The sequence below is a fragment of the Rhinoraja longicauda genome, chromosome 23 (genome assembly GCF_053455715.1).
Source record: "Rhinoraja longicauda isolate Sanriku21f chromosome 23, sRhiLon1.1, whole genome shotgun sequence".
In the NCBI taxonomy this organism is placed as follows: Eukaryota; Metazoa; Chordata; class Chondrichthyes; order Rajiformes; family Arhynchobatidae; genus Rhinoraja; species Rhinoraja longicauda.
Genome location: NC_135975.1, coordinates 5041879 through 5055693, shown reverse-complemented (window position 1 = coordinate 5055693; position 13815 = coordinate 5041879). Strand labels below are relative to the sequence as shown.

The following is a 13815-nucleotide window of genomic DNA, read 5'->3' as shown; positions in this document are numbered from 1 at the left end:
TCTGTATTTTTTATGCTCCGTGTAAAGCACTTTGAATTGCCATTGCTGTATGAAATGTGCTATATAAATAAACTTGCCTTGCCTACCAAAATGGCGTCAAGACATAATACGGTTAAAAGGGTCGAGTGGTCTATCTTGTTCCTCTAGTATCTTTGCTCCTAACCCCAAGAACCTGCCTTCTCCCCATAACCTCTGACACCCATACTAATTAAGAATCTATCTATCTCTGTCTTAAAAATATCTACTGACTTGGCCTCCACAGCCTTCTGTGGCAAAGAATTCCACAGATTCACTGCCTTCTGACGAAAGAAGCATTTAAATTGCCATTGAAATGAGTGGAATGCCTGAATCTGCGGCAGGTTTCATTGTAAAGGGTGCAGTGCCCAAATTCTCCAGCACAACTGTTTGGAGAAACTGCCATCAGTGGGCCTACTGGTGCTAACTTTGATAGGATCTGGTGCTGGAACACAGTTTGGAATTAGAACGATGACTACCTCTTCCAGAATATTGTGATTTTGGTGTTTGTGTGGGTGAGCCTCGAGTGATTCGGATTGTCAACCCCTATCTCCCAGGAGAATTAAGTTTGGCTTCATGGAGCTGCAGCGGATTAGTAGAGTGGTAGTGTTGAAAGTAAAACTTTACACACACTGCAGATAGACACAAACTGCTGGAGTAACTCAGCGGGTCAGGCTACGTCTATGGAGAAGAGGAATTAGGTGTTGTTTTAGGTCGAGAATGCCTTCTCTATCTTTCAATATGAAAAAAGGTTCCAACTCGAAACGTCACCTGTTTTTTCCAGAGTTGCTGCCTGTTCAAATGAGTTACTCCAACAATTTGTCTATCTTTGGTGTAAACCAGCATCCACAATTCCTTCCCGTACATATTGCACACCGTCTGGACACAAAAAGCTGGAGTAACTTGGCGGGTCAGGCAGCACCTCTGGAGAAAAGGAATAGGTGACGTTTCGGATTGAAACCCTTCTTCAGGCTCGTGTTGGCCTGCTTTAAAAAGGATGTGAAAGTGACAAAAAAAATCTGATTTGTTACTCTAACGTGCTGTGTGGTAATGCCAGGAATGTTGGAAAATGCAGCATGTGCATTCAGGGTGAGATATTAGTGAATGTATGGTATCTGTGTAACGTGGACCTAGATTTTGTGGTGTGCAATGGTGCTTATTAGTGGCCTCAGCGAAAGCTACCAAATAAGGAACAGTAATCAGTTTCCCGGCAGCATGATCTTCCCCTTTGCCAAAGTGAGTTATCTGGCATCACAGTCACTATGTACAGTTGTGATACCATCAACTAGCTGGATAACCAGTCACAGTAAAAAGCTCACAGGGAGCACATTTTAGCTAATATGTTAATCTTTAGACAGAGGTCAAAGGAATCATTAGAATATCCACACGTTTAAGATAAAAAATATCATACTTTATTTGGGGGGAAAAGTGCACATGATTTAAAAACTCGGTTGTGTCCCATGTAACGAAGTATGTTTTCAGCGGTGAAAATAATTGGTTTCCAGATCTCTGGCGGTTATGCCAGGGAAGACTGAAAAATCTTTCTGCACAACAAAACTTTGACTTTTCCTGCGTTTTCAAGTTCAAACACACTGTAAATCTAACATGCGGCCCTGACACCAATGAATCAAATGCTGCCACATAGATGAACTCTGTGAAATCACTGAAAACAGTTGCTGGACACCCACGTTTAACTGGCGTGCAAATTTGCCTGAAGTTAAGTTGTTGTCATGCGTGTCATGATGTTGAACATCGCGTGTTGTCCTTTCATTAAGATCGCATATCGGGTATCTTTATATTTGATCGTGAAATAATAACTTGCCCTCAAAGCTCGTCTGTGTTCCTTGTTTTTTTTATTAATTGGGTTCCTGGTGGACACTCCAGTCCATATTGTTAAACCATGTTCATCCGTTTCTAATCCATCGTTCTCCATCTTAATCATGAGACTCCTCATTGTTCCAGTAGCTGAACTTCAATTATTTTTTCCTGGCTTATTTATGCCCTTGCCCATCGTGCAGTGATGAGTATGCCGTGAGGATAATTTAAATTCTACATTCCTTTCCTGTTTGCACGGAATCATGTTTCATTTGGCTTTGTAAAATTTTAATATTGGTTTGACGTTTCAGGAGCCCTGCACCGTGACTTCCAGCTCACTTTGCTGATTCTCTCTGTTTTTCCAGAAGCCCTCCACGTCCAAATTTCACCAAATTACAAGATACCTCCTGAAGTTAATTGTTGGTTATTAGCTACTTCTCATACTCTTGAATTCATGAGTGATAGGAGCAGAAGTGGGCCATTTGGCCCATTGTCTACTCCACCATTCAATCATGGCTGATCGATCTTCCCCTCTTAACCCTATTCTCCTGTTTTTCCCCCATAACCCCTGACACCCACACTAATCAAGAATCTCTGCCTTAAAAAAAAATCTATTGACTTGGCCTCCACAGCGTTCTGTGGCAATGAATTCCACAGATTCGCAACCCTCTGACTAAAGAAATTCCTCCTTATCTCCTTCCAAAAGGAACGTTCTTTTATTCTGAGGCTATGACCTCTGGTCCTAGACTCTCCCACAATTGATCAGTTAATTCACAAGTGTTAGGGAATGTTCGGACAGGACCATTAAACCATTGAGGAGGCAAACTGCAGTGGATCAAATCCGTCTGAGAGGCTAAGCTACTAGGTACAATCACCAATGACTCGAAGCACTTCACAATGCTGAATGTCAGGCTTGGGAAATTTCATCCCGAAACATTTTCAAAAAAATGTTAAGAATGGTGTTAATTCTTTCGGATACTGTCCTGATTTTATCAGTTAAGGGACAAGTAATCGAAATGGTAGAAATTGCAACAAAATGCTGTGCAGCAAAAGTTTGCATACAATACACCAAATAGTATTGAAGGCTTCTGGTTCTGAGTTTGCCTTGAATTTGTAGAGTTTGTCTTCTCATTCTTCCTGCTGAAAATGTTCATCATGTTTGTCGCACATAGCTTTATTGCTCAAGCTGGCCATTTGTGAGCATCCTAGTAATTAATCTGAAGATCTGCTGAGAACAATCACACCTAAAGATGTGATATGACAGTGTATTCCCCCTGGCCGCAAAGTAGCACATGCTATACCAGATGCCACCTTCCCTTATCTACACTTAAGAACTCCGAGCAAGATTTAGTGATTTGTTTAGTAGAAGATGCAGCGCTTTACAAAAATAGTCCAGATTTGTTTTCAATAATATTCCTGAAAGGTACCTGAAGAAATTAACACCATTCTTAACTTTAAAAAAAAGTGTTTCAGTGAAATTTGGCCAAGCCTGACATCCATCATTATGAGTCCCTGCCTCTCAGTCTAAGGAAGGGTCTCGACCCGAAATGTCACCCATTGCTTTTCTCCAGAGATGCTGTCTGACCCTCTGAGTTACTCCCGCTTTTTGTGTCTATCTACCATGATGAAGCTTTGTGAGACTAGTAATAGTGCACATTATCTTGGCCTCTCATTCAGCTTTGATCCACTGCCGTTTGCCTCCTGAGGCAGCACGCTAACACGTGAATCAGTGTCCCAAAATTGATGGGAAGTCATATTAGCAGAACTGTTTTTCAATTATTATTTTTATCTAAATATGAAAGCAGGTCTTGTAATGTAATAAAATATTTTTACTGCAATTTTGTACTACTTTGGATTAAACAAATTTGTTGTTCTGGGACTTGGTCTTCTAAAGGTTAATGCTACTGGGCCTTGTATTTTGCACCGTGTGTGTGTCCATTCCAGTTCTAACAGCTGAGGCAAAGTTGTACAGCTTCAATCTTTTTATAATAACAACTTTTGACTTGATTTGTCCACAGGTTTTGTTATTGTTTTAAGTTTTTCAATGCTTCTCCTTCATCAGCTTTTGTGTTTAAATTGAATGCAAACTTTAAAATAAAAATAGTGCCAATCATACATTCCCAAGCACTGTGTTTTCACAATGAGGTTCAAAGCAGTTGCTTAAAAGTTTAATTTGGCTGAAAATCTTTGCCATATTGGTGGAGCGGCACTGGCAAGAAGGTGCAAGCATGAAAGACCAACATCGGTTGTTGCAAAAGTATAATATTTAATCATTGTTCAAATTGTCTGCAAGGTCCTGGAACATTTCAGGGTGGCACGTGGTGCAGCGGTAGAGTTGCTGCCTTACAGCGCCAGAGACCCAGGTTCAATCCTGACTATGGGTGCTTGTCTGTACGAAGTTTGTACATTCTCACCGTGACCGGCGTTGGTTTTTCTCTGGGTGCTCCAGTTTCCTCACACACTCCAAACACCTACAGGTTTGTAGGTTAATTGGCTTTAGATTTTTAAAAATATTTTAGATTTAGAGATACAGTGCAGAAACAGGCCCTTCGGCCCACCGGGTCCGCGCCGCCCAGCAATCCCCGCACACTAACACTATCCTACACCAACATGGGACAATTTTTACTTTTGCCCAGCCAATTAACCTACATACCTGTACGTCTTTGGAGTGTGGGAGGTAACCGAAGATCTCTGAGAAAACCCATGCAGTTCACGGGGAGAACGTACAAACTCCGTACAGAGGGCGCCCGTATTCAGGATCGAACCTGAGTCTCCGGCGCTGCATTCGCTGTAAGGCAGCAACTCTACCGCTGCGCCACCGTTTCGCCTTGGTTTAATTGTAAATTGTCCCTAGTGTGTGTAGGATAGAGTTAGTGTACGGGGTGATTGCTGGTCGGCGTGGATTCATTGGGCCTATGGACCTGCTTTTGCACTGTATCTCTAAACTAAACTAAAATTTCAATTTGCTAATATTTTCTGAGTTCAACCATGTAAGCTGCAGCAATTCAATTCAAAATATTAGCTAATTACATTGTTGAATCATTTTTTGGATAGTAATTTTTCAATAGAGGTACATGAAAGGTGATGTTTCCATGGTAATCAATTCCAGTTTCATCAAGCTTATGCGCAGGCCTCAATTGTCCTCAATTGTAGTTGGATCCTTTCATAACACTTTTAAAAAAAAAAAGTAATCTTAAAGCTAATCAGTAGAAATTGAAAGGCCTGGATAGAGTGAATGTGGAGAGGGTGTTTCCACATCCAGAGAGTCTAGGACCAGAGGTCATAGCCGCAGAACAAAAGGACGTACTTTTGCAGAGATGAGGAGGAATTTCTTTAGTCAGAGGGTGGTGAATCTGTGGAATTCATTGCCACAGACGGCTGTGGAGGCCAAGTCAATGGATATTTTTAAAGTGGAGATTGACCCATTCTTGATTAATAAGGGTGTCAGGGGTTATGGGGAGAAGGCAGGAGAATGGGGTTGAGAGGGAAAGAGAGATCAGCCATGATTTAGATTTAGAGATACAGCGTGGAAACAGGCCCTTCGGCCCTCCGAGTCCGCGCCGCCCAGCGATCCCCGCACATTAACACTATCCTACACACACTAGGGACAATTTTTACATTTACCGAGTCAATTAACCTACATACCTGTACGTCTTTGGAGTGTGGGAGGAAACCGAAGATCTCTGAGAAAACCCACGCAGGTCACGGGGGGAACGTACAAACTCCGTACAGACGGCGCCCGTAGTCAGGATCGAATCTGAGTCTCCGGCGCTGCATTCGCTGTAAGGCAGCAACTCTACTGCTGTGCCACATGGGCCGAATGGCATAATTCTGCTGCTAGAACTTATGAACTTATAACATAGTCGCAGCTTAAACTTATTCAACAGCACTATGGAGGCAAAGGGATGCAATAACATTTTAAAACGTGTCAATGTTTTTCACAACCCAGATGTGTTTAAATTGATTGCCCTTGAAAGGTTAAGCATCTGGATACAGTGGATGGCTTTGTCATTGAGATTTTGACCATTTGATCAGAAGCTTCCTCCACTTGTTTGTTAATGCCGGGGCAACATGGCTCATTCTGCCCTCCTTGCGATTATTTTTCACGCTTTTAAGCTCAATTTCTAATTTTGAAGAGCAGCTGGTATAGATGGTGGATGTTGCCCTTTCGAGTGTTGCCATCCTAACATGTTGAAAATGTCACTGATTCACTCCATGGAAAATACACTCTTGATTTTGCTGTCTGAGCAGATCATCTAATTTCTAGCCTTTTTCTCCCTGAAGCCCCCCGGGAGCGAAGATTACTTGCTTTGTGGGGGGTAGGTGGGACTAATGTCAAGGGGGCATCTTGGTCAGCATAGGCAAGTTTGGCCGAAGGGCGTGTTTCTTTGCTGTATGACCATCTGCTTTGTTTTAGTTTAAGGACTGTTAGGTGATTGGTTAGGCCAGTGTGGAACCTTTAGATTTTGCCACAGGTGGGGAAGGATATTATTGGTGGAACGTGTGGGGGGGGGGCTTTGTAGATTGGGGGGTGGTGAGCATCATCAGCTGGAGAGGGGAGGATGGATGTTTGGGAGAATTGCAGCGATAATGTTGGCACCAGTCAATAAATTGTGAGACACTTTGGCAAGGACAGAATATGGCTGTCATGTGATTTCCACCTTCCCCCCCCCCTCCCCCCCCCCCCCCCCCCCAGCATTATTTGCATTATTTGCATTATTTGAAAATGCTCGCTTGAGGTGCTGGTAGATGGCTGGATTGGTTAGAGGAATGGCAAAAGGTAAAACTTGCAATGTGTAAAAGCTGAATAAAAGAACTTGAAGATCGGTTTGAACAGAAGTAATCCTTATCGAGTTGGTTCAGAACCTGATTTGGATTACTCGTGGTTGAGTAGAACACCATGACATTCAGTTTGTTTTTGTGTTAGCCTTACACCAGAAATATCACTTTCCAGAATTTTCCCTCAACCTTTATTCCCCAGAAATCTTTGGCGTGTGCAGCTTCTATTTGACTTTTTTGAGATCTTTAGAGGTTTGTTGAAAATCTGTTCAAAAAGTAGTTGCCATTTTGCAAGAAAATATTATTGTGAATTGCTGTAGTCCCATAAAAAAGAAAAAATTTCTTACTTGAACTGTTGAATGGACAGAGAAAAATATTGAGACAAATTTGGTGCAAGATTGGGGCAAAATGTGTCCATGTTGCAGAGTAATGGATGGAGTGCAAAATGTAAGAAATTGGAAAGTGAACAAATAACATGGATGTTACAGCAGAACTTCGAAAATAGTAATCTTGATATTACTGCTAGTGCCATATGTTAACACCAGTCAGAGGTGCCAGAAATTGTTACATGTAGATTTCTGCACAGACTTTAGCTGAGTATTTTAAATACAAATGTTATTAGATCTATTCAAATGTGGTTGAGATCAACATTTCGATCCACATGTTTTATTGAATGTAAACGTAGTCATTGGTATAGAGTCATAGATTGATACAATGTGGAAACAGGCCCAACTCGCCCACACCGCCAACAATGTCCCAGCTATTCTAGTCCCACTTGCCTACGCTTGGTCCATAACCCTCCAAACCTGTCCTATCCATGTACCTGGTTGTACCATGTACCTGTAATCCATTTCAGATTAGTGCTGTACTTTATAAAAAAGTACTCACAATAGTATTCCAGTAGGTTATATTTATACAAGGATTTCTTAGACTGTTTTGGGATTGAAGTTCTATTGATACCAATCTTTCTTTGAAATCCATTGATAAATGATTGGACGTTGCTTCTCTTTGTGTTTTTCAAATATTTTGATTTTTTAATTTTCCCATGGTTTATGTTTTCATGAAAAGTAGACATGGTTTATAAAACAAAGAATGCTGGAAGTACGTAGCAGGTTAGATGTCATCTATGGAGAGAGAAAAATGATATTTCGGGTCAACGATTTTGTATCATCAAAAGATTTTTTAAAATAGGAGCATGAGTAAGTTATGCAGCCCTTCCAGTCTGCTGTGTGATTCAGTGTGAGCATGGTGTTGTACAACAAGAAAACTCTTCAGCTCAACTCATCCATGCCGACTGAGATGTCTTCTTGACTGCATTTGCCCCATATTGTTCTAAACCTTTCCTATCCATGTACCTGTCGATCTGTCTTTTTAAATGCTAGAGGGTGGAGCTTTAAAGTGAGAGGGGCAAAGTTGAAAGGATATGTGAAGGGTAAGTTATTGGCACACAGGGTCGTGAGTGCCAGGAATGTGCTGCTGGGGTGTTGGTGGAGGCAGACTGGATAGTGGCATTTAGGAGACTTTTGGATCATATGCTGGTAATTGACAAATATGGATATGTGCAGGGAGATAAGGGTCGGTCTTGGCATCGTGTTCAGCACAGCCATTTTGGGCCGAAGAGCCTGTTCCTGTGCTGTACTGTTGTATGTTCTATATATTTTGAGTAATATTTTGCATTTTCCTACTGCTAATGTTTGGTTGACAAGTCTGCATATTCTTGCTTATTCCCTTTTATCCTTTTTAAAGTTGTTACATTACATTTGGTATCTTCCCATCTCAAGGAATTGTTCCATAATCTACAGAATGTTGGAAGATGACAATGCATCCACTTTTACTGGCAGTTTTATTCAATTACTCTTTATATCTGATGCCAAGGCAAGCCCTTTGTTCCCCATAATTGGGTTGGTTTCTCTAGTGTTTTTACATGAAAGGAATGTATAATTGTTGCTGTTCCTATTCATTCCTTAAATATTAGTCATTTCTTATTCATTATCATGCCTTTCAATGAAGCCCTTCAATCTCTGTGCCAACTCACACCTCATACCCTCATGGTTTTGTTTGTTTAGATTGAGAACCCAAGTTTCAGATTGAATGGGGGAAAAAAGGCACAATTTGCTGGAGTAACTCAGCTGATCAGGGGCTTAGTTACTCTAGCACCATGTCTTTTTTTTTGTAAACCAGCAATTGCAATTCCTTGTTTCTACATTCAAATTGAATTTCTTCAGTACCCATTTTAATTATCATGTTAGGGCCACTCTCTTTCTTAAGCACTGTGCAGTAATACTATCAATTAACCCTTATCATGGCACAATTTACCATCTAAATTAGTTTTCCCAAATTGGTCTCTTCACAAGGCAGACACAATGTGCTAGAGTAACTCAAGAGTGTCAGGCAGCATCTCTGGAGAAAAAGGATGGGTGATGTTTTGGGTTGGGACTCTTATTCACACAGGTCCCTTCACATGCTGATGTGGAATACTATTTGATAAGTATATTGGGAAGCCTTGGGTTTAGGTTTATTATTATTGTCACACGTAACAAGGTACAGTGAAAAACTTTGTTTTGCATGCAATCCAAACAGATCAGATCATACACAGATACGAGAGGTAAACTCAAGTGCAATAGATAGAGCAAATGGGAAGATAGAGTGCAGAATTTAGTTCTAAGCATTATCATGCATGTTCCTTAGACGACGTCCATTGTCCTCAATGGGGTAGAGGTGAATCGAACTGTACCCTAGCTTATGGAAGGACCGTTCAGAAACCTGATAACGGTGGGGAAGAAGCTATTCTAGAGACTGGCGGTGTGTGCGCTCAAGCTTCTGTTCCTTCTGCTGGGCAGGAGCAGGGAGTAGAAGGAATGAATGTGTTGGGACAAGTCTTTGACTATGTTGGCTGCTTTTCTGAGGCAACATGAAGTATAGATGGTCAATGGTGGGATGTCTGGACTGTGTGATTAGATGGTAAAAGCACGTGATAGATAAAGCCAAATAATCCAACAACCAGTGAATTGGGTTGAAGTTTTGAAACCCTGACACATCAACATATGGATTCACAAGAAACTGTAGGTGCATGAATTGTCATCCACATTTGGATTGCAGTGGGCAATGAAGGTTCTAATGGGAGGATGGAGACCAAGAACATTCCTCTCCTCCATAGTGGTGCTCAGTGAGCAAGAACATTCTAAAGACTTGGCTGAAGAATACACAACCACATTCAGTTGGTTGAATCATCTGAGAGGCCAATTTATTATCACAGAGGTTGGTTTATATTTAATTCATTTGATATGATGTGAAGGACAAAAGAAATCTTGTGGATTGCTGCGCAGTCAGTCTACTCTCAGTCATCAGAATGGCGATTTAAGTTGTCACCAATAGTGATAGAAGGTAGGAAAGAACTGCAGATGCTGGTTTAAATCGAAGGAAGACACAAAATGTAGGTAGTACTTATTCAGAATCAAGTCTCAATAATCCTAATTTAGAAGCAATTTGCTCTTACTTTGTTGGATTTTAATCCTAAATCTGTCCTGAAGAACATGGTTAGAAATTCTTCACCAAAAAGCCTGGTGCAGTTCAAGAACGTGACTCAATTTCGCCTTTTCAAAGTCATTTAGTGTTGGACAATAAATACTGATTTATACTGATGCGATAGAACTTTATTTATCCCAGGAGGGAAATTGGTCTGCCAACAGTCATAAAACGCAAGATACATGAAACAAATCGCTAGTAGTTTCAACAATCACTTTTGAATGTAGCTGCAACTCTGGTATGATGAGGTTTGGCAATTTTGCAGACTGAGAGAGTGGTGAATCTGTGGAATTCATTGCAATAGAAGGCAGTGGAGGCCGAGGCGGGTGGAAAATCAGTGTTCTACGGCAATCATAAATAAAAATAACGGATACATCTGTGGCTATGAAGGCTGTTAGGGTGCATCGGGAGCACTAGAACCAGCTTGACCCAGAACATGAAAAGCCAGCAGTGAAAGATAGACACAAAATGCTGGAGTAATTTAACGGGTCAGGCAGCATCACTGAAGAAAATGTTTTGTTAACTTTTCTGATTGGTACCCCAAATGTCACCAGTCCATTTTCTCCAGATATGCTGCATGACCTGCCGAGTTATTCCAGCATTTTGTGTCTATCTTTGGTATAAACCAGAATCTGCAATTCCTTTTATTACAGTATGAAAGATTGGCTATGGAGGGAATTTGTTTCTTGAAGATTTATTTCTTCGATGGTAAAATGTTGATATCAGAACCCTAAACCAAAGACAGAAAAGTGCTCTAGGAACCAAAATTTACCTCTGAATCTCTGGGATTTTGGTGTGGTGGCTTGAGTGAAAAATTTAATGTCAGTCACAATGTTTGTTGTGAATTTGGCATTTCTGGTTATGAAAGTTATATTATATAGCTGCACTGTAGAAAACCAAGCAGCCTGTTAATTATTCAAGATTTTTAAATCTGGTTTGCTCCAAGATCCTTGTTGAAATATAAAAATTAGGTGAATTAACACATTTACATAATTTCTTCCAGCTAAGGGCTATTTAGGTGAGGAAATGGGAGGAGCAATAGATATTCTCAGTGTGAGAGAGAGAGAGAATCTATATCCTGGAGGGCAGTCAACGCTTGTCCTTAAAATATCTTGAAAGCCAAGACTGACAAAATCTTCGACGATAATGGTGTCAAGGATGTGCGATTTGTTGGAAATGTATATTTGAGGTAGACTTCTTGGTTTCATGGGAGCAGAATTAGGCCATTCATCCCATCAAGTCTACTCTGCCATTCAGTCATGGCCGATCTGTCTCTCCTTCCTAACCCCATTCTCCTGCCTTCTCCCGATACCCTCTGACACCCGCACTAATCAAGAATCCGTCTCTGGCTTAAATATATCCACTGATGGCCTCCACAACCTTTTGTGGCAAGAATTCCACAGATTCACCACCTTTTGACTAAATAGATTCCTCCTAATCCCCTTCCAAAAGGAATGCACTTTAATTCTGAGGCTATGACCTCCAGTCCTAGACTCTGCCATTAGTGCAAACATCTTCTCCACATCCACTCTATCCAAGCCTATAACAAGTCTATAGTTCTCTGAATGATCTATCTATAGCTCTATCCAAACTCGATTGCAAGTCGATAGCTCCCTGAATGCGGCAACACAAATGGATAAGGTGGTAAAGAAGGCATATAACATGTTTCCTTGTTTTGGTTGTGGCATTGAATATAAATGTTAGTAAGCCATGTTGCACTTGTATGAAGCTTTGGTGAGGTTTCATTATTGTGTGCAATTCTGGCCACCACACTGCAGGAAGGAATTGGAGAGGGTGTAGAAAAAGGTTCATCAGGATGGTGATGGGTTGGAGTGCATTTGCTAAAGGAGAGAGTGGACAAACTTGAATTGCATTCACGGGTGCAGCGGAGGCTGAGAGGCGATCTGACAGAAGTATGTAAAATTATGAGGTGTAGACAGTCCTTGTCGCTGGGTGGCATTGGATTAAAATGAATCGGGAAACATACTAAGGAGATTTACGAGGCAAGTTGTTTTTACACAGTGCTGGGTGTTTGGAACATGATGTTGAGGAAGTGTTAGAAGTGAATACCATTGCACATGTTGAGGCTTTTAGATGGACACATAAAATGGGGGAGATAGATCATGTGCTGACGAGATTAGTTTTTATTGGCGTTGTAATCAGTGTGGACATAGTGGGTGGAAGAGCCAGTTCTATGATCATCTTGATCTTGTCCAGTGATGAGCAGGCTTGATAATCTGTACACTACAAGCCTTCTATTTCCAGTCATCTTGTATTTATTGTTGGGAGAAATGAGTGTCAAGAAGGGTACATGTCTCTTTTCAAGAGTTAGGAGATGGTATTCATACAAGAGTTAGCAGTAATTGAGTTCCTTTGTGATGCAGAGGGATTGTTGAACACCATTGACGGAGAATCAGAGGTCGAAAATTGTAAGCTGCGTTTAAAAACATATTATTTCATCCCAGACCTCTTGTAGAGTTACATGGCAGCAATTGAATTGAGCATTTTACCTGCAGCAAATACATTTGCCTGTGTGGTCCTGGTATTGTGCTGAACCTGTGCCGTGCTACACTTGAACTCCAACATTTAAAAAAAATTAAATGAAATGTCATCTGTCACATGGATAACTTTCTCAGAATGAATAGAGATCATGACCAATTTAATCGCTTGTAAATTAGAGTGCAGCAGTATTTAATCTCGTGCTACTTTTGGTGTACGATGTTAGAGTTAAAGCTAACACTCCCACACCATTTACATTTGCACTACACTAGCTCATAAAATTTTGCTAATAACGAACTACCTCATTATTTACAGCTGGCAAGTATAACACATTTTCTATTTCTACTAATTTGTTATTCTCAGCAGCTGACGTACGATGCCTATGTGTAATGTGCTCAAAGGAGAGGCACTTTTAATTCACCCAGTTACCATGCGTCCCATATCACCGTATCCAAACCCCCCCCCCCCCCCCATACCCCGGCCACTTCCTCCTCCAAATGCTCCTAAATGAGTTCACTAAGAATTCTTCTCGTGTTCTGGAAGAAAAGCACTGCAAGCTTCATTTGGTGTGGGTGTGTGCTGATTGCTGGTACTACTTTATATCTAAGTTGTGTTCAAGATCGCAGGCAGAATTGTACCAAACGCTGGTCTGGTTGGATGTGCTTTTGATTGTGATCTTTTCTGAGGCAGTTTCTCAGTTCCCGTTACCTTTATTTTTTTTGTTTGTCACATTTGCACAGCAATAAAAAAATATTGCTGGCAGTCTGCGCCTTTTAGTATTTCAGTTTGAGAACCGTATTATTTATTGAATGATTTGCTGACCACTGTTGAGGGAAACTGGCAGAGTTTGCTTGTGGTGTTCTGTGCTCTTGCTGGATCGCACATTTGCAAAACACTGGGAAAGAATATCATGAAGTGTTTTAAAGATGAGACCTGTTGGAATTCGAAGAAGAAGGCTGGTGTTCACTGCCCTGGCAACCAGCCATGATGCAAATTTTACAGATTATGAAGGAACTGGTGTCGCCATCAAAAAGAAGCAGTGATGAGAAAGGTACAAATCTACTGCATAATATCGCCAAGCGCCATCAAATTCTTGAGTGTGAGATGTCGTTCTCATTTACCTTTTAGTTGCATTTAGTTACGAGGATCTGTTTTTGAGGTTTTATTATTCTACCGTGGTTT

At 41.0% G+C, this 13815-nt stretch overlaps 1 protein-coding gene across 6 annotated transcripts in view; it reads left to right on the top strand.

Annotated features, from left to right (window-relative positions):
- usp6nl (USP6 N-terminal like) overlaps nt 1–13815 on the top strand; it is a 151124-nt gene that overhangs the window by 43554 nt on the left and 93755 nt on the right. Inside the window, exon 1 of one of the 6 annotated variants that reach the window (XM_078419493.1) lies at nt 13329–13684. The exons of the other annotated variants lie outside the window; for them this stretch is intronic. Within the exon in view, the coding sequence (XP_078275619.1) occupies nt 13618–13684 (67 nt within the window). The 5' untranslated portion in view covers nt 13329–13617. Of the gene's footprint in view, nt 1–13328; nt 13685–13815 lie in introns of those variants that run through there. 6 annotated transcript variants of the gene reach the window in all.